At 43.2% G+C, this 21,873-nt stretch overlaps 6 protein-coding genes across 6 annotated transcripts; 3 read left to right on the forward strand and 3 right to left on the reverse strand.

The window, feature by feature from the left end:
• Positions 1-533: 533 nt before the first annotated feature.
• On the forward strand, positions 534-2,045 carry ATEG_09904 (uncharacterized protein; the record flags this gene model as incomplete). Its single annotated transcript, XM_001218525.1, has 2 exons — positions 534-728; positions 789-2,045. 2 exons carry the CDS (start codon positions 534-536, stop codon positions 2,043-2,045), a joined length of 1,452 nt encoding a protein of 483 aa, XP_001218526.1.
• A 933-nt stretch (positions 2,046-2,978) lies between these two features.
• Positions 2,979-3,913, reverse strand: ATEG_09905 (uncharacterized protein; the record flags this gene model as incomplete). Its single annotated transcript, XM_001218526.1, has 2 exons — positions 2,979-3,832; positions 3,880-3,913. The coding sequence occupies 2 exons, from the start codon at positions 3,911-3,913 to the stop codon at positions 2,979-2,981; spliced, it is 888 nt and encodes a 295-aa protein (XP_001218527.1).
• Positions 3,914-4,472: 559 nt separating this feature from the next.
• On the forward strand, positions 4,473-5,228 carry ATEG_09906 (uncharacterized protein; the record flags this gene model as incomplete). The annotated part of the gene is made up of 1 exon (XM_001218527.1): positions 4,473-5,228. The coding sequence occupies one exon, from the start codon at positions 4,473-4,475 to the stop codon at positions 5,226-5,228; it is 756 nt and encodes a 251-aa protein (XP_001218528.1).
• A 509-nt stretch (positions 5,229-5,737) lies between these two features.
• On the reverse strand, positions 5,738-7,044 carry ATEG_09907 (uncharacterized protein; the record flags this gene model as incomplete). The annotated part of the gene is made up of 2 exons (XM_001218528.1): positions 5,738-6,695; positions 6,746-7,044. 2 exons carry the CDS (start codon positions 7,042-7,044, stop codon positions 5,738-5,740), a joined length of 1,257 nt encoding a protein of 418 aa, XP_001218529.1.
• A 7,187-nt stretch (positions 7,045-14,231) lies between these two features.
• Positions 14,232-16,620, forward strand: ATEG_09908 (DUF3435 domain-containing protein; the record flags this gene model as incomplete). Its single annotated transcript, XM_001218529.1, has 5 exons — positions 14,232-14,635; positions 14,772-14,928; positions 14,981-15,291; positions 15,347-15,669; positions 15,722-16,620. 5 exons carry the CDS (start codon positions 14,232-14,234, stop codon positions 16,618-16,620), a joined length of 2,094 nt encoding a protein of 697 aa, XP_001218530.1.
• A 1,629-nt stretch (positions 16,621-18,249) lies between these two features.
• Positions 18,250-19,499, reverse strand: ATEG_09909 (uncharacterized protein; the record flags this gene model as incomplete). The annotated part of the gene is made up of 4 exons (XM_001218530.1): positions 18,250-18,863; positions 18,983-19,080; positions 19,221-19,378; positions 19,461-19,499. The coding sequence occupies 4 exons, from the start codon at positions 19,497-19,499 to the stop codon at positions 18,250-18,252; spliced, it is 909 nt and encodes a 302-aa protein (XP_001218531.1).
• Positions 19,500-21,873: the final 2,374 nt, after the last annotated feature.

The raw sequence follows: 21,873 nt of genomic DNA on the forward strand, positions 1-21,873 counted from the left end.
CAAATAGTCGCTATATAAGATCTCCCCGACAACCCCACTATAGGAGTACTCGTATTTGCAGTTCCAGCGTGTTTGGCTCAATTCAGCCGGGGTAGCACGTATAGGGAGAATTTGCCCTCATTTAGCAAGGTTGCTGTCACCGTGTTGCAAATGGGGAGTGGAGGGAATCCACTCCACAGCAGAAAGTATTACTTGGTGTTCGTGAGCAGAAGAGGCATAGAGCGGAGTTACTGATTACTGGAAGCCTCTATGTAGTTGGAAGATACAATCGAAAGAAATTCTCTGGGACGATTTACCAGCGAATTGGTTCGGGCTTACTCCGTACCTTAGAGATAGAGCCCCCGCCGATGATTTATGGAATAGTTCATAAGGGTGATCATGATGTCAAAGTGGGTACCAGATCGACAACAGAGTGGATAAGGGAACAGATCATGTTAATTAGGGAAAGAGATCGTGTGCTTTGTCCACGTAAGATTTTAAAAGGGGACAGACAAGTTCAGATATCATGGTTCTTCAAGACTTTTCGGACTACAATGGACAAGGATGAGCAATCCTCCCCCTTTACTATTCTCTCAGAGCGACACAAAAAATGGACCATCACAATCACATCCCTGGTGACATTTGTGTCACCAGTCTCGGCAAATATCTATTATCCGGCTCTTAATGAAATGACACGCGAGCTCCATGTCTCCTCATCAGACATCAATTTAACTATCACAGCCTTCATGGTAGGCTACTAGTGACGCGCCAATATATTTAGACCTTGAGCCTAACCGCTGGTTTCATAGGTTGTGCAAGGTCTAGGCCCCTTTTTCGTGGCTAGTTTGTCAGATACCTATGGTCGTCGGGCAACATCGATCGCCTCTCTCCTTGTCTATCTGGCTGTGAACATTGGTCTAGCTCTACAAACCAGCTACCCTGCCCTGATGACCCTCCGGTGTTTGCAAAGCTTTGGCAGTAGTACGGCTTCAATTATCTGTACTTCTGTGGCAGCGGACTTGGTACCACGAGCCGAACGTGGACGGTACATGATATATTCGACGCTGGGTGTGACAGTTGGTCCGGCTGTTGGACCTATCATAGGTGGTATTCTGACGCAGTTTCTGGACTGGCGTAGCACCTTCTGGTTCCTTGCAATTTTTGCAGGAATTATGGCAACTTTGATGCTGGTCTTTGTACCAGAGACCTGTCGTGCTGTGGTGGGAAATGGGTCCATTCCACCTCCCCGTTGGAACATCCCTCTCATTCAATGTTTTCGTCACAAGGCAGATGGCAGCGAACATGAAAACCACCCTGAAACCGGGAAGCGGCCAGCTCCAACTCAACGGCCAACCCCTTTGGACACCATCAAAGTGGCAATGGAGCGAGAAACTGCCCTCATTATATTTTCCACAACTCTTCTATACTGCGGATACACAGCTGTGCTGAGCACTCTTCCATCCCAACTGGAGCAAAAGTATAACTTCAATGCGTTGCAAGTTGGATTGTGCTATATCCCGTACGGAATAGGAAGTCTCTCATCCCGATGGACAATCGGAACACTCGTCGACTGGAACTTTCGGCGCTTTGCAAGAAAGCAGGGAGTGGATATTGTTGAAAACCGTCAGGCGCCGCTAGATTTGATACCAGTTGAGAAGGCACGGTTACAAATCGCCATACCATTGACATACTGCGCGTCTATAGTGATCGCGGGTTACGGATGGGTAATGAATTTTAAAACTAACCTCGCTGGGCCCCTTATTATGCTCTTCTTTGTGTCCAATTTGGTTGCCGGAGTATCGAGTGTATTGTCCACCTTACTGATTGACTTGCACGCCCATCGACCAGCTACCGTCAACACGGCAAGAAATCTATTTCGATGCTTGGCCGGGGCAGGTGCCGTGGCCGGAGCTGTTCCGTTGATCAATGTTATTGGGATTGGGTGGTTTGGAATGATGATTGCCTTTATTTGGGTTCTGTTTAGCCCAGTGGCGGTGGTTGTATATATATGGGGGCATGGTTACCGCCAGCGGAAGAATGCATACCGCAAACAAGTTCAATCATAATAGACGGCAGACTTGATCACCTTTTCAACCTTTGTCCCATCTGTGATCAGCGTGGCTTTTTCCGATTGGGACATTTGCTTATTTATATAGGAAATTGAGTTAGAGGCGAATTTTTGCTGCTAATACCGCGTGATTTCTTATATAGGCAGCTACTTATACACAGGTTTTACAATCGTAGGGGGTTTTCTCGTGGCTTTCTTCATTGGGGATTCGGGTTTAGGGCTCAGGCGTTGATCAGTGAGCCTAGGGCTGAGCAGCGGGCAAGTCGCGACTCAGGGGCATCTCTTTATTGCAGGGTTCAATTGGTTGATGTCGCCGATGGTTCTGCCTAATAGGGCTGCCCTTAACTAGTTGTTAACTAACAAGGGTGCCGTAGCAGTCATAAAGTATGATAAACTTGTTGCAGTCTTCCGATAGAGGTAGAATTATGTTCTCGGAGAGATAGTGACATATAGACTGCGGGCCCAGACCGCTAAAGCAAGACTGTGAACAAATCCATCGTTCTATGCAGGGTTCTAGATAACCTTTTACACAATGATGTCACCATCTTGATTATATACCGTACCCTTCCAGACGTCTTGCGCATAGGAGATTCCCGGTAACTCAATACCGGGAAGGCACTTCGAATTGATACTGCGTAGACTGTTCAAGACCATTTAGAGTCAATTATAGCTGCCGGTACAATTCTGTCTGAGCTTGAAGCTGTTCTACAAGATGATGGAGTACGACATCCAAGTTAATCTCTTACACAAATAGCTCTCGTTGGGAAAAAGTCTAAAGCTCAGAATTTTCTTTCTACCTTCTCAGACTCCTTATTAGGAATCTTATTGAATTAGATATAATAATTTATAATTACTAATAATAAAGAAGAATTAGATATTACCACATTTATAAATTTGATATTTATGATATAACTTCCAATATCTATATAGTCTAAATCGGATGCTGGATGACAAACTTCTGCATACTAGCCTTCCCAGCCACGGCATCGCGCATGGCACGTATGCCCGCCTCGCCACCCTGCACTACCGCCACATTGGGCATCCTATATTCCGTGCCGTACGCGGCGATGGCCCAGCGGATCGCGTGGTCGATGCGGTCTTGCATCTGTTGATCCGGGGCGTGTCGAAGCACCGTCCCGTCCGGCAGGGTGAAGTCGACGGCCACGTTGCGGCAGGCAAAGGTGCGAGTCCAGGGTCGTGTTGCCTCCTTTGTCGCGGGGACGGGCGAGGTGAAGAGCGCGTTTTCGGTGGTGGGATCGACGCATGCTTCGCAGAGGGTCGTCGAGGAAGGGGGCGGGTTGCGGGCGACAACCGCGTCCAGCACGCGCGCCAGGGGCCGGGAGGTGTATTTCGCCAGAGCGGCGCCGATCTTGCTGACGACGTCCAGGTCTGCGTAGTCGAAGCACTCGGTAGCGCCGAGCTGGCGAAGGGCCGCGTTGTTGCGCGATGAGGCCGTCGTGAGGATGGGAGTGCATCCGGCCTTGACGGCGAGTTGAATGGCGGCCGTGCCGACGGCACTGGCGCCGCCCCATACTAGGAGGGGTTGGGGTGCAGGATTGTCGTTGCCGGACGCGTCCAGCGAGAGGTGGAGCTGGTTGAAAAGCGCGTCGGCCGCTGTGTGCGTTACTACCATGAAGCATGCGGCCTCCTCCATCGGCATGGCGGCTGGCACGTGGTAGACGAAATGGCGGGCGCAGTGGACGTCCTGGTGCGCTCCGTACTGCTTAGGCTTGTCCAGCGCGGGCGCCGCGAAGCCTATCACGCGATCGCCGGCATTGAATTGCCCTGCGCGCTCGGCGCCAGTCGCTATCACCGTGCCAGAGAAGTCATACCCGGCCACTGTGTTGCTGAATCCCACCCGGGCATGCCCTAAATCGGCTGGGTTGACCCCGGAGAATTCGACTTGCACCAGGACCTCGTTCGGGAGGTTGCGTAGATCTCCTTGACGGGCGCGATGTACGGCTCGCCAGTTGCATCGGTTAAGATTGCGCGCGTGGTAGGCATCGTAAATGGTGTTTTAGTGGAATTGGAAGCGAAAGCATCGTGAATTTTCTAGTGATGGCTGACTGCAGAGATCGACTTAAGGACAGTTCGTGCCGGAACACGGAAAGTGTAGGATGTGCATAAACCTCTATGCATCCGTCTTTTCATCCTCCGTCCGAGGACGAAGTGTAGGCCAGCCGGCTATGCGGCTTCATAGACCAACCACTGCCGTCAAATGGTGGCGCTTTCTTCGAATGATTTGCGGCATAACAGAACGCCCTTGGCTTGCAGCTTACCGGCCCGCCTAACATCCGATCCGCCGAGAAGCAATCGGTCCCGACAGGTATTAGAAAGACCATCGCCCGTCGTGACTCCCACCCATAGACTGTTAGTTTTCACAAACCATCACTATCCGGTAGTATCAAACGTCTTTTCCAAGGAAATGTCCTCCTCCAGGGTCCTCGACTGGCCCGCCGGTTTCGCCACGCAGGTCACCCTCGGCCCCACGACATCCGGAATAGCGGAGGAGTACGAGCTAGTGTTCGCGCGCCGAGCCCTTTCCAAGATCAAGGCCCGGCTTGGCCTGGAAGCTACCGAGCGACTCCTGCAACCCGACATTGACGAATCCAACGCCTTCTGGCGGCAAGTGCTGGCTGACAACCCCACCAACGAATTCCGGCCCGCCCGCGTCGAACTAGCCATCAACGGGCTGTCCATGGACGAGTTCCTGGGCTGGTTCCGTGAACGGTGCCAAAATCGCGTGCCCTGGATGCTGGCGGCCCAGCCCGAGCACTGGGTCGTGGTGTCGCCTGCTGCTGCTGCTAACGCTAATGCTGATGGTGGCAGCAGCCCCGGCTACCACGAAAAAGTCAACGAGAACCTGGGACCGTGGATCTCGCGCTTCTTCATCACCTTCGCCCCGCCCTCCCACGCGTGTCAGCTCGGCGAGCTCGACGCCGAAGCGTACCCGCTCCAGATGACTGGATACGGCCGTACGGACGGCGGCCAGATCAACGGCTACGTGCTCCACCAGTTCCGGCCCCATGCCAACAGCGTGGGCTTCGACGCCAACCTCTGCATCCACTTTCCTGCCCCGGCGCCGGAGGTGCTCTTCGAGCAGCACCGGCAGCACCTCGTGGTTGAGTTCACCAACCGGGCGCGACACTGCTATCGGGATACCAAGGTGGAGACTTTTTGAGGGTTGAAAGGCAGCGTGTGCCAGCAGGGGCGAGCATGTTTAAGTTATCATTTGCTGTTTGATCGTGATGATTCGTTATGTGAGTTTTTTCAATCACAAATTCGTCTCACAGGGTGAACGATACACCTACTGTCACGTACGTACGTACAGTACATACCGAGAGCCCCGCCAAGCATCTATCGGCCCGCACAGGGACCGACCTCCGCTGAAGCCCCCAGAAAGACCTACCGCCGCTCCGCCCCATCCGGTCCCGCCACTTAATCACTTACCCGTATCTGCATAAGGAGCAATTCCGATTGGTTTCAACCACGGGTGATAGAGAGGAGTGCCATCAAGGCCAGATCGATCATGAGTCAATACAGCTCGATCCAACGGCCCTTTTTTCACTCTTGGCTACAGATTGGCCTACGGCGACTCGTAGAAGATTTTAGGACGGTTGGAAATGACAGAACTCCATGGCGGCAGCAGTAGGCATGATCGCGCTCAGAAGAAGTTGGCCCAGAGATGTGTTAGCTGGTCATGCAGTTCGGGCAGGAACTCGTCGTGGTCATGGCGGACCGTCGAGGGGACATCCTCTGGGACGTGATGATGAGGAGGTCCGGCCGGGGAAGCGGGGGATATATGATAGAGAGTAGAATATCCTGTTCAGGCCCTTCTGTCTCGAGAGGCAGGTAAAATGGCTCTCGAATGTTAATAGTAAGCATAATCTCGGACAGGTGGCGGGTGGCGAAGCTTTGGAGCTCCTTCGCGATTGGGTCTGATACAAGAGGTTTGGCAGTACCTGCGACGGGCTCCGCATCCGGGATCGGTATAGAAGCACGCGCTATCAGTGGTAGAAGCTGGTTCCACTGCGTCGGGGTAAGGAGTAAGAAAGCGGGAAGCGAGGAGAAGGAGGCGGGCTGGCTTACCATCACCTGAAGTGGGGCCCAGAAGAACCGTAGGCGATTCAAAAGGTTAAGGCTCGTGCAGACACAAGTGCGGAGGGTTTCCGTCAGCCTCCCAACCTCAAAGAGTGGCTGTTGCTGTTGTTGTTCGCGTAGGTACACCAGGCTGCCTAGTTGCAGCGACGCGGCGAGGAAGGCTGGGTATCCCACGAATGGCGGCGCGGAGGTGCCTTGGCCGGAGCCGTGCAATTGAAGAAGCCGATGGATGGATTCTGTGAGCAGCAGCAGATGACGAAAGCCCATACTGCCACTTAGCTGCACAAATTCGTGCTGGGTAGCATAGGTGTCTTGGTTAAGAAGAAACATATACAGATGGGGGATGGCCCGGCATTGATGGTATAGAATGTCTGCTACGATGAACTTGTCAAGGCTGGCGGGGCTTGATTCCGGAGAGGCATGCCGTGCATTGTCGAAGGAGTTGAAGCAGGCTGTCGTTTGGATATCCATTTCAGTGAAGGATGTGAGCATAGATACTGGGTCTTCCGCTATGCGCAAGGCTGCCACAAATTCCCGGACATGGACCCTAGAGCGAAGAGTCAGTCGGGTCAAGAGCCCAATGATTGCAGAAAATACCAGCAACCCATTAGGGCCAATAGCTTGCAAGTCGTCCCTAGCTCTCCGTTAACCTCGCCTGAAGGTGGACTTTCCCCGAATTGAATGGCTTTCGATATTGCTCGGACCTTGGATAGAGCCGATTGATCCGGTAGCTCGAGCACGAAGCGCAAGTCAACTAATTGAGGTGGCTGTATAAAGCAGCGAACAGACCAGTAAACTCCAAAGATGCTCAAGGCAGCCTGCGGTGAGAGACCCGCGTATCCATCCCTTGTGCACAGCATGAGATCCATACAAAGATATGCCTTGTATGACGTCATGGATATATACATAGAAAGCTACTGCATTCAGTGTCTAGGCATTATTGTTAGTTCGGCTGCAGAATACAAGTGTTTCGCGGGCGGATTAAGGTCTTAGTTGCGTTGTTGACAACTATCGTAACTATTAAGATTGTTCCATGGAACTACCTTAGGTGTTTATAATTAAATTTAAGGTAATCTATATCTACCTAAGTAAAGGTATTATGTGTTATGATTTAGAGGAACATTGATTGTTGTTATTTATATTTAGAAACTTAAGGGTTTATATATAAGATAAGTAGCAGATTAATTTCCAATTAATCTAATTGAATCTGGAATAAATTCCGTATATAAAGCTCTATTGTTTACTTGGTCCAGACTTGGTTTATAATAAAAGGAACTATTACTTAACTCTTATCTATTACTTTACTGACTGTAATAGCTAATAATTATGTTATAGACTGAGAGTAATATAAAAACCCCTAGACTTCTTTTGGTTTTTTTCTATTACTTTCCTTTATTCTCCTTGTCTTCTTTAGGGCCTTTGTTTATATTTTGATCTTTTAGCTTTTTTTTTATCTTTCTTTCTTTAATAGAATTACTTACTCCCCTAGCCCTAGCTTTTATAGGCTCCGATCTGGAACTAGTCTGCGCCTTATTTAATTATATATATAGTAATAAAGGCCTTAACAGTAGGAAATATAGATATTAAGGCTTTAGTAAGGATAAAGGGTATCTACCGATAATGGCTTTATAAATAAAAATCTGAGAGTCGGCCGGCCGGACCTTTAGTCGCTGCTAGCTCGAAGTGTCCTGATTATTAGGGTCTATCGCTTATATCTGAGGCTTTATAGCGGTAATGTCGAGGTTTTTAGGTGCAGGAATCCCTAATTATGCTTGCCTTACGAAGATTTTTTAACCTACAGCTATATTGCTTGTATCTTTTAGTCGAGTCTTATTAGATTAAAGTTCTCCGGCTTTATGGCCAGATAATTTAGATATATACTAGAAGTATCGGATAAAGTTATTGTAATTCACTATTGCCCGTCGAGGTGCCATTAACTCTGGAAAGATTGCTAACTATTAATTGTAGGAACGTAGCGTAGGAGTATAGAAGTAGTAAGAATTGATTAGTTTTTGTAGCTAGTATTTTAGAACTTATAAGTTAAGGTTCTTAACTACTGAAGACATATATCTAACTAAGATATGTTTAATTCTTACGTAAAATACTGAATGTTTCTATAAAGAGATATTATGTTACTAGGAATAAGATATCTGTTTTTGCGTAGGGGTTAATGGTTTATAGGAGTAAGAGATCTATACTTATAAGGTTATCTATTTTTAAGAGTTTTATAGCTATTCTATAAGGATAGTATTAGAGTGGGCATGGTTAACCGTTTTATTAACCGTTTTAGCTAAAACGGTTAAAAAATACCGCCTCAGGTATAAAGATTATAGCTTGAATATTAGGTATAATTAAATTTAAAATTAAAATTTATATATATATAATATTATTATATAATATATATAGAACTATATTACGTAATACATTTATAATACCGTATAATACTCAACGGTTAAAAAATACACTATAAAAAAGGGTCTAAAATTGATCAGTCATGTATTATTTACTAATATAGCGTAATAGTGGTATTTTACTATGTAATTAAATATTGTATAGCACGTGATATCTAATTTCTTTATTATAATACTATATTACATAATTTTAGTAGGTTAAATACATATTATAAAAGCTCGGTAATTAACCTGAACGGTTAAGAATGCCCACTCTAGATAGTATATATCTCTTCTATTAAAGCTTCTGTTCTTTAGAAAATTACATACAATAGTTTATATGTATAAGACTTAACTTAAGATATATTATTTGGAGACTAGTATAAATATAGGAATAAATAAGCTTAGGAAACCCTATTTCGGAATAAGATAGGTTTTATATTTTGTAATCCGGTGAATAATAATATCTTTATCCGAGAATATTTTCTTTTCTAAAATAGACTATTCTAGATTAATATATCCTAAGATTTACTAGTCTTAGGTTCGAAGAAATCCTAGAACGCTGTATTCTGAGAAATAGTATTTCTAGGATAAGTGTTTTTAGGAATCTAAAAGTCTAGGATGTTATGGGTTCTATAGGCCTAGTACAGACCATAGGTTCTATAGGCTCTGTATAAACTATAGGTTGGAGCTAGGCAGGGCCTTATATATAGAGATCCCGAAGAAAGCTTCCTTATAAACTCCTAGCCCTAGAGACTATAAATTATTCTACCGCAGTACACCGCCCTACTTCCCTTTATTTATTAATATTTAACTGCTACTCGACTTCCTATTCCTTAGCTATTCTTTTTTGTTTATATAGTATGTTTAGATAGAAAGATCTATCTCTATTCGTTTTATAATATTAGAAATAGCTAAATAAAATACTAAAACAGTAGGAAATAGTCTTCTACTACAATAATAGAAGAGAGAAATATAACTATACTTCTATAATAACTTTAAGAGCTCTATATAGAGATATAAGCTTAAAGATAATAATATTAAAAGAAGAATAATAGCTTTTAAGCTGAATTACGCGCTATATAGAATTAACAGCTAAATATATATATTATAACTATAACTACTATAATATTTCTAATACTAAAAATAGTAAGCTTTAATTAATCCCAGCCGCGTTATTTAAATATTAAATTTTTTAATAAAAAAAATTTAAAAGATTATTTTTCTTTTTAAATAAATTTTTATATAAAATTCGCGATTAATATTATATATTATAGTATAGAAAAGAAGTAAGTTTATTATATTTATAGCTATTTTTAAGGCAAGACTAGCTAGTGTATTTTTCTTTAGCTATAAGCCTGTTAAAAATTAGAAATAATTATAGAATAGAGAGAATTCGCTACGGTATTAAATAAAGTTTTTAATAATTCTAACTGTCAGACAGCCAGATAGGACTGTATTACTAACCAGATAGTGTGGCGTCACCCTTTTTGGTCTAGTGGTACAGTTCAACAGTTATGAGCCCGGTTTGCTATGGTAGGGGCCATCTGATTGGTCACCTACTACTTCCCGATTTATCTGACCGCCCTATGGCGCGCGTTCGAACCCTAGTAGGGTCGAAGATCTGATTTTGATCACTGAATTCTATGGATTTCTACCTGATTCTGACCTGATTTCTGACCCGATTTCTGCCCTGAATTGCTGCCTGATTTCGATGACTCTGACCACTGTCTGTGATTGGTCAGTTTATCCCGATTACTAAGCCCAGTAATCGCGCTAAACTGGGGGGGTGTGTCAGACAGCCCAGATAGGACTGTATTACTAACCAGATAGTGTGGCGTCACCCTTTTTGGTCTAGTGGTACAGTTCAACACTAACTAATAAAAAAAAGCTTTTATATAAATTAATATTATAAAATAAAGAAAACGCGACTTAAAGAAATTTCTAAATAAATTTAATAAAGTACTACTTAGTGCAGGAAGAATTAGCTAGAATAATTTCTAAAAAAAAAAGCTCTTTTAAATACTATAGTTAATTAGTAGCTTCTTAAAGAAATAATTAGTATTCTTTAGATAGATATATATAAAGCTTATTATAACTAATTATAGTATATAAACTATAATATCTAATAAATAAAGAAACTAAATAAGAGATAAGTTTATATAATAGCTATAGTAAAAAAAACTTTTATTAAAAAAAGATTAATAAGTTTTTTATAGTTGGCTTATTCTAACTCTATAAAATAAAAACTAATTATAATCTAGATTATAGCTCTATATAAAAAGATTAAAAACTTAAAATTAATTAATTATATAAAGCCGCCTAAGTAAACAGTATAAATTAATATAGAGAAATATAATAAAAAAAATAAAAAAAAAATATATTTAATATAAAAAGAGAGATTACTATATATAAAGCTACTGTTTATTACTACTACTATCTTTTAAATAAATAGCTAATATTTAAAGAATAATTTTTTTTAACAGCAATTAAGAATTAGAATTAAAGAATTTAAAAAAAAAGTAACTTTTATATAAAATTATATATAAAAAAATAGAGAGAAAACAGTTAAAATAATTAAATTTTTTTAACTTTTTTTAACTTTATATAGGAAATTCTTAGAAAATTTTTAAGAAAGCTTTTTTTAAAAGCCTTTAGATTCCTCTTTTTTTATTATATACTTATTTATAAATTAAATTATTTTAATATATATAATAATAGATATAGGCTATCTAATCTATAGCATTATTAGCAAGATATTTATAGAAGTCTATTAAATATCTATAATTATAATTACTCTGCAGGTAGTAAAAAGAGTAATAAGTAAGTTAAATATTCTTACAGAAATTATATAAGTATAATTAGATATTAAAATCTATTTAAAAGTAAGCGCGTGCCTGTATATATTACCTAACTAACTTAATTATAATATAATTTTAGAAATACTCTAGCTGCGATACTATAAAAGTTAGCTTAATATTAAACGCGGAAAATTATATCTTTATATAATATATTTCTGTTTATAGAATAAAATTTAAAAATCTATAACTCTATTAGATCTATATAAAGTTTTAATAAAGGCTATATAAATATACGTATACTAAGCTAAGAGAAATCTCTAGACTATATAAATCTTCTTTATTTTAATAATAAATATCTAAAAGATTTTAAAAATAAAAAAACTAATAAATCTATAGAAAAAGCTACTACTACAGTATTACTAATATTTTAATTTATTTAATCTAGATAAGATCTAAAATCTTCTTCTTTATTAAAACCTTAGAATTAATTATTTTATTAAGCTTATATAGGAAAATAAGAAAAATCCGGAGATTTTTTAAAGACTACTATATTTAATATTCTGTAAAAAGTTAGTCGCGCTATAAAAAGAGCTAACTAATCTACTATAAAAAAACTTTATTAAAATTAGTTATTTTTTTATTACTGTATCGGTTCTGTTTATATAGAAATCTAAAAATAGTTTTTAGTTTTATATAGATTACCGGGCTCTAAATATAATTATTAAAAAAGACTGTTATCTTTTTTTTTTATTAATAAGATGTTAAACTAGATCGGTTAAGCGAAATAGTTTACTAAGCTTAATATTACCGCTATTTTCTATAAGATTTAAATTACTAAAGAATAAGAATAAATAACTATATTCTATATATAGTATAGCCTTTATAAATAACTAGTTATTTTTTTTAGATTAGTAAACGCTCTATTAATCTTTTAAAAATATATTAACTAGATACTATATAAATATTTAAATAAATTCTGCTCCGTATATTTTAATAATATTCTAATCTATACTAATAAAAATCTTAACTAATATTAAAATTATATATAAAAGATTCTAAAGAAACTTTAGAAAGTAAGCCTTTATCTAAATATTAAGAAATATAAATTCGAAGTTAAAGAAACTAAATATCTAGAATTTATTATTTAGACTAAATAGAGAGTTAAGATAGATTTAGAGAAGATTAAAGCTATTTAGAACTAAAAACTATTAACTACTGTTAAGAGCGTATAAGAATTCTTTAGTTTTATAAATTTTTACTAGTATTTTATTAAAAATTTCTTTAGTATTATATAATTTCTAATAAATCTTACTAAAAAGAAAGTAGTATTTTAATAGATATAGATCTGCTAGAATAGCTTTAATATACTAAAAAGAATATTTATTATAGGGCCTATTCTAGTTTTCTTTAATTTAGATTATATAATAGTAGTAAAAACTAATTTTTTAAGCTATAATATCGGCGAAGTATTCTTCTAATATAATTTAGAAAAAGTTCTATGTCTCTACGCTTATTTTTTTAAATAAAATATTCCGGCAGAGTATAATTATAAAATTTATAATAAAAAACTACTTGTAGTTATATAGTATCTAAAAATCTAAGATATAAAATTATACTCTATACTAAAGTTCTAAATAATAATTAATTATAAGAATTTAGAATATTTCTTTATATCTTAGAAACTTATAGAATAATATATATAATAATTTCTATTTCTTAGCTAGTTTAACTTTAAATTTATATATTATAAAGAAGTAGATAATAGTAAAGTAGATATTTTATTAAAGCGCGAATAAAATACTTTTTTAAATAATAATAAATATGTAAAAAACTATATAATATAATTTTTTTTAAAAAAAGATTAATTAGTAGAGATTTTATCTATAGTTTTAAAAACAGCTCTCTTATATAAAAAAAAATAGAACTAATAAAATAAAGCGAAAAACTAAGATTTATAATACTAGAAGATTATAGCCTATTTATAAGAAAGTAAAAGAAAATACTTTATATATATATAGGTAAAAGTCTCTCTAATAGAGTATTAGTTTAATTAATAGAGTTTAATATAATTCTGTAGTAAATAATAAATTTTTAGTTATAAACTACTTTATATAAATTTAATCTAGTAAATTTACGATTTTTTAGCCTTCGGTTATTTTAGAAAAAAATAGATATACTAATTTATTAGTTAAAATTATTTCTAGTTTAATATAGTTAAAAATATCTGCTAATTTATATAGAATTATAATATTTATAGTAGATTAAAAGTGTAGAAAGATTAGCGGAAAGATTTTTTAAAATTCTTTTTTATATTTAATAGGCTTTAGTAGGAGTTCTTTATAGAATTAAACGGACTTACGGTGCCAGACCTGCCTCTTCTGTGGTCTTCGAGGTGCCGCTTTTGCGGCCTCATTGCACCGGCTCTCCACCCGCCGCCCAGCACTGTCCCGGCCCTTCCCACGGAACATGACCCCGAGTCTCCTGGCACGTGAGTGAACCGTGGCTCTCTCCGGTCTGGAAACTGCTTCCTCGACCCACGAAGCTCCACCACTGTGAGATGGCCAAGATCCAATCACACCTGTAGTCTCGTCGTAGCTAATACTAGCAGCCCTAGACCGCGAGAATTACTGGAGCACTTCTACTTCCAACGTCTCACGAGGGCGCATAAAACTGCGTCCGGTTCCCCTCGGGAGATGTATGGAATCCGATCGCACACCACTAGACCTACACTGCCTTAGCCCTCCCACCCTATTCGGCTTCCGTTGACTTGTCAGTGATTCTAAGACCCCTAGGACTTATCCGTTGTTTCCCCTTCACACCTTATCGTTCAGATCAACAGAACATCTAGTCCTTATTTTCATCATTGGGCTTTCGTTCTAGCTTCTCATCTCCATGCCATACCGACTTCGATCTGTTGGCCTCCTGGCGAAGGCTTGCATTCGTCTGTCCCAATATTCTTGCCCTCGCCAGAAAACCATTCAACAAAGGCAGCAGAGTTCAACTAGCCCCAGTGCTGCTCTGAAGGGTAGACTACAGAGCAACGCGGAAAATGGGATGGTATCAGCTTTCCAAAAATGCCGACGCACTGGGACAGGAGTGGAAAATATCACACCCGACTTCCACAGTTTACATGATCTACCGATGATCTATGCTAGCAACAATGCAGGACTGACGATGAATACTGGCCACAATTGGTTGCAGTTGGAGAATAATCTGGATGAGAATGAAATCCAGAAGCGTAAATATGAACCAAACACAGTCAGTCTCCAGAGATGGGTCTGGGATCTCTGGTGCCGGTACGTGTTCTTTGGTTTAAATCCTTCGGGGTTGCCTCGAGTCGAGTTTGTCAATTTGCTTAGTCGACTTCAGGTTCTGTGGGGAAACAAATCGAGATCCCCTTCAGCTCATGAGAGAAGACCCTCCTAATATCAGAACTCTCTGGACGTTCTTCGACTATACGGTCACCAATCGCCGGCAGTACATTAATGCAGCTTCAACGCTACAGACATATTGGAATGTCTGGACGCTCCTCCGTCGCGAGAAAGTTGGGCTCTCTATTCCGGGGCTCATCAAGGACAAAATGACAGGTGTAGGTCTATTCCCCCACCATGTTCGGCACAGGCTAACACTCGTATGAGTAGGTTCGTGATCAACTGACCGCTAAACACGGGCTCCGAACGGAGAGGAAACAGAAACCGATCCTGCGGTCAGAAGATGTCTTCCAACTGATGAAGGTACTGTGGACCACAGGGAGCGAGACATGGGACCCGGTCCAGCTAGCCTTAATCGTCCTCCTTGCAGGCATGACGGGCCACAGGCCCGACGCACTGTTGCACGTGCGACACGCCGACGTCGCTGTCACACTGTTTCCTACGGGACGGGAACGGCCGCACATGGTCTTGGAGGTGAAACCAAATAGGACAAAGCGATACCGTGGAAGGAAGAAGCAAAAGTAAGCACTACTGTGTCTGGATAAGTCAGTCTCATTTTGACCATGCTGCTTATAGCCCGACTTTGGGGATCCCGGAGGTTCCTAGCGAACCATGCCTCCTGTTGTGTCCAAAAACTCTGTTGTTGGCACTGCTGCTTCGGAAGTCTGCCTTCCTCCATCTTCACATAGTATCCGCGGAGAAGTTATACGCTTTGCAGGTACCGCCAGATGCCGGATCCCTCTCGTTGTGCCCCGGAGAGCCTGAGGCGTTATTATTTGATATCTCTGCCAGGACATTAAACGCTTGGCTGAAGAGACTTGGCGAGCTTGCAGGGTTTGATTTGCCTATCACTTCATACTGGCTCCGCCGAGGCGCAGGCGAAGCTCTCAATAGCAGCTGTACGTATCTACCTATGGTAAATTGCAGAGTAGAAGCGCTTACTTATGTCAGGCGAAATCAGCGAAGCGCAACAAAACCTACTTCTTCAACATGCATCAGGGTCTGTTTACCAAGACCGGTATGCTCCTGATTACTTTCCGAAAGACTTCAGCGCAGTCTGGCGCGGTCGGCAGCAACAGAGTGATATTATTCGAATAGCGAGTGGGCAAGGCCGCTCTATTAATCTACGCAGACCGATCGATCTCAACGAGGCCCAGGAAGCCGAGGCTGATTCACGGCCCGATGTTCAACGATGCAAGGCGCAGTGGCAGCACGCGAAGCAGAAAGTGCAGATGATGTACGGGACAGTTTCTAAAGGCAAGGGGACCCCACTATTCGAGGACGCGATGAAAAAGCGGAACACCTACCATACTGCACGCCAGGCGGCTCGTCGCGTTATGAAGGAGGCCATTCGCGAAAAGTTCAATAAGGAGCAGCCCGTGGCTGACATTATACGTCAAGTCCATGGCTTGCCCCTAGAATCCGGAGACAGACGTGACGCGGGCCCTGTTCCCCCCGAACAATACCGAGCATTTTCTATGCTCTTTCGATTCGCGCCAACCACTGAGCGCGAGGAGACTGAATGCAGAGCGGCAGCTGTGGATGCAGTAGCCAAGGTCGGCCCGAGCCGACGACACCGTCTGCGGATTATACATTCCCAGGCTGCGGTTCCGGAATGGGTGACCGCAGCTTTGCAGGGGAAACGAAACATCCATTTGGCGCGGCGTCAGTGCTTATTCTGTCTAGCCTTGGGTATTCGGGAGGAGCCATTTAGTAGAGACTCTAGCTTTGAGCGGCACATTCGCCGAGTACACGATGCGCGGACCTGGTGCCCCGATCCCACTTGCCGGGGGATGCTGATTGGTCATGTCGATGTTGCTAACCATATGCGATATGTACACGGCGCCTGACCTTCCCTGCTAGTTGAATCTTAACAACACAATAAAATGCGGGTAATATGGATTATACGCTGACAATACGCTCCTCAGTCCTAGATTTACAGAGTGTCAGTTTAGTGTAGATAGTTAACTTACACTCTCACATTGTATATGTCCTACCTTCAGTCAGACCACAACCTTTCGTCTTCTGAGGACCCAGGTATCTCCTTCCTTTGAATTAGCGAGTGCAGGGGAAGGCAGTACCGATTTCTGTCTCTGGTGTGAATTTCCCTTTATGAGCGCCATTGATACATGTGCATTACAACGTTCGCCATGCTCAGCTCAGATACATGTCGCAAAGACCAGAAGAAACAGTGGAAATATCGGAGTTTCGGCTTGGGACAGGACCGGGTTTGTCTACGGCTAGTTTAAGAAGCTCCAACAATGCATGCGGGCTCGTGGGAAAGCGTCGCAAAGCCCAGCCTGAGCTACCAAAAATTATTCCTCGCCCATTTTCTGACAATGTATGCTTTTGCAGTGTCCCTCATCATATATCGTTTGGATGTGCACACCATCAGTCTCCATGCGCTTGGTTGTCTCTTTCAGAGAGCATGAAGAACTCTGTAGATGAAGTAATACTCACAACGTGTGGACCGAGCTTTCTTAGTCTACACAATTTGATATTGGGCCGGAATTCTCCGAATACATTGACTAGTAGGCGGTCTTTTTCTTTAGGCTGGAGTATCACACAAACTCGTACTGTAAAAGGAGGGGGAATAAAACCAAGTATGTTGGTAATGAAGAAATTAGAATGTTATTTGTTCGTAAAGATTGAGTATTTAGGGAAAGAACTAGCTTTTTATATGGGAGCATACTGCGTTCAAACCATCTGCGGATAAAATAGCTTGTACACGATGAGACATAGTATTCCATAGATCCTGAAGAAACCTCGCATATATAGCATTCCTGGCCTCTTCGTCGGCCCTATTAATCAATATAGTGTCTCCTACGTATCAGGCGCCTGCTTAGGCTCAGGATGGCGCTCATCAACAATTGCTTTCGTAAGCGCCATAGATTCTCAATAGGATAAAGATCAGGCTAGTAGGAGGGCATTTCATAACCTCCATACCCATTCCATCAAGTAAACATCTGATGATACGCGCGGTATGTACAAATGCGCCGTCAAAATATAACCTGGTCCAACCAGTTCTGGAAGCCATGTCTCTTTCCACAGCGTATAGCTCTTCCAAATTATATAAAGGAGACTATATCAAACCACGTGTTATTGCTATAATTGGTAAAGGCTGCTGCGTGTAACTGTGGGTAACCTTACGAGGCTGTTGGCATACAGGATCCTGGAAGCAAGAGCGGGTTTAAGTAGAATCGGGAGTCTCCAGGCGTATTATATATAACGAACTGCGGCTGCAGACGGATGAAGCATCGGGTTTAGCGATCCCCAGCTACATTCATTAATGTATACCATTTTATGTTTAGCGTCTTTGGCCAAGGACCCTTCCCGCAGGAACTTTAGCCTCCAGGGCAGGAGTAGATTGCGATCAGACAGCCTTCACTTGATTAAGGAATAATATCTGACAGATAATTTGTAGAGCTATGTCCAACTGTAGGCCACGTTTCTCTGCATACCGCATACAGTATATTCTATCAGGAAAGCTCCACTCGTTCCACGGACATCAATTCACTTAGCGGGCGATCCGTCTCATTCCCTCTCTGGTAATGACAGTCACTCGACAATTGCGACGGCATTGTTTCCATTGACTCCGTCTGAGACAGACGCATGCGATTTTTGTCTCTGTAGTCAAATGCAGGAAGCGGCGCGAGTCCATCGCCAGATTGTACAGTCGCAGAATTTTCCCCCAAGGTCTTTTCTTGCTGTTTCCGTCGCCGATATAGGATGAACGATCCCACAGCAATTATTACCGATAGGGCTCCTAGTGGAATGCCGAGGCCGATACCGATCTTACTCGCAGTCGACAGGCCATGGTTAGCTCCGGAATTCGATGGACCCGTGGTCGTGGACTTCGGGCTTTCTGAAGTGGTGATGGTAGCGAGCGTTGGTGTGGAAGCGGCTGTCTTGAACGACGAGGGCAGTGACGGGTGGTTGGCGAAATTGTACGAAATTGGCGAAGGATCACTCGTGTATCTCCTTGACACCCCAAACACAACACTTGTTATATTATTGCCATAAGGCTCGTGCGCCGCAGTAAATGGTTGGAGAATAAAGTTGCAGCCACTCTCGACGTAATCCCTCCGGGTTGCTGTCCATACATAGCTGTAGCCATTGCTAACTTGCTCTTGAAATCACAAGGAGTCAGTTGGAGCCGAAATATAGAAAGCTTTCAGGGAATCAAGACTGGATCGAGTAGTAGCAACTTACCTTCTAATGTGCGGCTATTGCTCCCGCAGCTTTCGTAAAGTGATATCACAGGCGCGGCAATCTCCCAGGTTATGTTTACCTGGTCAGCCACTATGAACCTATTCTCGTCATTCGTTGGAAACGTGAATCCTTCAGGCATGATCCTGACAGACAAGATATCAAAGTGGGCTTTTTCTTTCGCGCGGGTAGGGCGCATTAAAGCGACGCAAATCTCTTGGAAAGCTCTAAAATGGCCTACAAACAAGGGATGCATGCCACGGCTTGGTATTCACCTGAGTCATTCGGGTGATGATCATTGTAGTACTGGGAGTCCGAATCACTCAAAGTGTCCAGTCCAACAAGTCCATCATAAGGGAATAGGCCGAATAGAACCTCCTTAACGCATTTCAGAGACATCTATGTGTGTAATATTAAGGCTCCCAAACAACGGAGGAATTAGGATGCCCATGAGAGAATGGATAGAATCCGTAATCCATACAGTGGCCAACCGGATATGGGAGACCGTACAGGTGGTCATCGTAGATTTGTGTAGTTGGGTGTACCCCAAGAGCGGGATGATCCAAAAGTGCAATTTGGTAATCGCTCCCACACGTTTTGGTCTGTGTGTCGAAGTATCCGGAAGAAGCCCGAATTTGTCAAACCGGTCAACCGACTGCCCCATAGACTTTGTCCTCTGCTTCAAGGATCTCCGTTCCATATACGAATCCAAGACATGGAATGCGGCCACGATGGAATCTGAAACCCCCGCCACGGCAATCAAGGTGCAATGAATATTTGGAAGTACGCAATCTGCGCAGCTGGAGGTGCTGCTACGAAATTCCTGGCTTTGGTATCTGCAAAGACTATGCTGTGTCATTACAGTACTCTTAGAAACTAGTTGCATGAGACCTCTCGAAGGACAAAGTCTGGTTGATATTAAACAGGCCGTTGTTAAATGAAATCGTACTTGTGTACCTAGCGGTACATAATTATCGCAGCCCAATAGCGGTGGCGCCTCCCAGGGGATGGACGGGGTTGGGGGCGGAAGCCACGCCTAAGAACCCGGAAAAGTCTGCAAGGGACGGTAGTGAAGCTGCACCCCTGCCAGTGAAAAAAGAACGATCCGCGAGGTCATGCGTCAAGAATGTGATAAACCCAGCAATCGTATTCCTCTCCCTCGGAGGATGGGGGGAAGAGCAGGGTTATCGCCCCAATGGTGGGTACCTGATCACCAAGCTCAAAAGATCATTCAACCTCAAAATGAAATCACTGAATTGACCAAGCCGGAGGTTCGAGAAATTTGGAGCGAGGAGCAAACGCTTCAAGACCTCCTGGAGGAGGTCCATGGGCTCTGGGAACAAATTGGAACCGGGGAGGCCTCCCCAGGTCAAATCGTGGGCCACGGTCGCAGCCGAAGCGGCGGGCGGAGAAGGGTTCCTAGAGAGCCTATCGTCTCAGATTCACCAAGTCCTTATCCGGTTAGGACTTAGAAACCTCAATTCAGTACGTGTTGAGCCAGTGCCTGAAGGACCGCAACTGACCTGCCTAGATGCCATAGCGGGACCTGCATCCCCACCGGCACCTTGGATGCTCAAGGATACCTCGTGCGGCATCGAAAGTAGATCCGCCGTCTCTCTTCGATCACTGACGGCGCCGGGCCCCTCGCAGGCCAACATCTAAAAGGCCTGTCATATTCCTCAGCTCTCATCGAGTAAGGTGCGAATGCATTTAACACCCGGCCGAGGTTACTGTCTTGCGGGACTGCCTCCAACAAGCCCCCGACGCTTGAAGGCGCTCTCTATAAGACTCCTGTCGGAGGAAAATCCACAGGGCTGTTGTGACTAGCGGATATTCTGAACTTGTCTCCGTCATCGTACCGTGATGGCTGTCCCCAACCCAATTTGAATGCCTACTCTTTACTCACATCGCTGAGCCTTTCACGCGTTTCGTTCCCCAGCGCACTGCCTTTCGGCGTCCAACAATTGCCGTTTTGCGCTCTGCAGGCACTGACCTCCGAGACTGTCCCAACGAGCTGCGCTTGTTGCAGCTCTTAGTACGGTCCCGCACGCCCGTCCCTCTCCGGCACTTCGCAATCAGCAGCGACTATTTTCGCGATTTGGCTGAGAGACTGGCGTTCATCGCCATCCTCGAATTTCTCCTTTCTTTTTAAGCTTTGCAGTATTTGTACTTGAAGATCTCCAACTTTCCCCAGTTCCTCCCGAGTCTTCATGATGCCATTCATCATCGTCAATCCACGCTACGAGGTCTGGTTTTTCATGAACGTCGGTTGATGGCGAGCGACAGCGAACGAATTTGTGAAGATCTTCGGGCCATGAACGTGAGGTCGTCCAGTATTCTGCGCATTCTACGGAAGACCGGTTCTCTGATCGCCCTGGGCCTCTGCCTTCACCCAGCTAGTGCGGTACGTCGCCACGGTCTTCGCGGGACCACGAACTAACCAGCGTAGAGGAATCTTCCCGTCGGTCTACCGATATGGTAGTCTATTCAGGTTCTTCAACTGCGATTCAGTTGTGAGGAAAGGATCCACCATGGCCTCCAGCGGGAGATCATTGCGGCACTGCAGAAGGATTCGGACCGGTGGCCCTGGTGACGCATCTGAAGACCCAAACAGTCGAAAGTTGCCGGACTCGTCTTCTAGCCAACGCGACAGGCATCAGAACCTCAGGAGATTGTCAGACTAGTCCACTAGTCTTTCGGGCCCGCCGGTCTCCCAGCACTACAAATTTTCGTCTTTAGCGACTTCTCTCCTGGCAACTGCTACCGGAAACAACAAGTACTACTTCGGAAAAGGATTGATGAATCACCGGCCGGGACACGCCATGGGGATGCTACATAGCAAATCGAACATTGTGCCTGGCCGACATTGATAAGGATTCTTTTTGGGATAACCT

Source organism: Aspergillus terreus, genomic scaffold (assembly GCF_000149615.1).
Source record: "Aspergillus terreus NIH2624 scaffold_15 genomic scaffold, whole genome shotgun sequence".
Taxonomy (NCBI): Eukaryota; Fungi; Ascomycota; class Eurotiomycetes; order Eurotiales; family Aspergillaceae; genus Aspergillus; species Aspergillus terreus.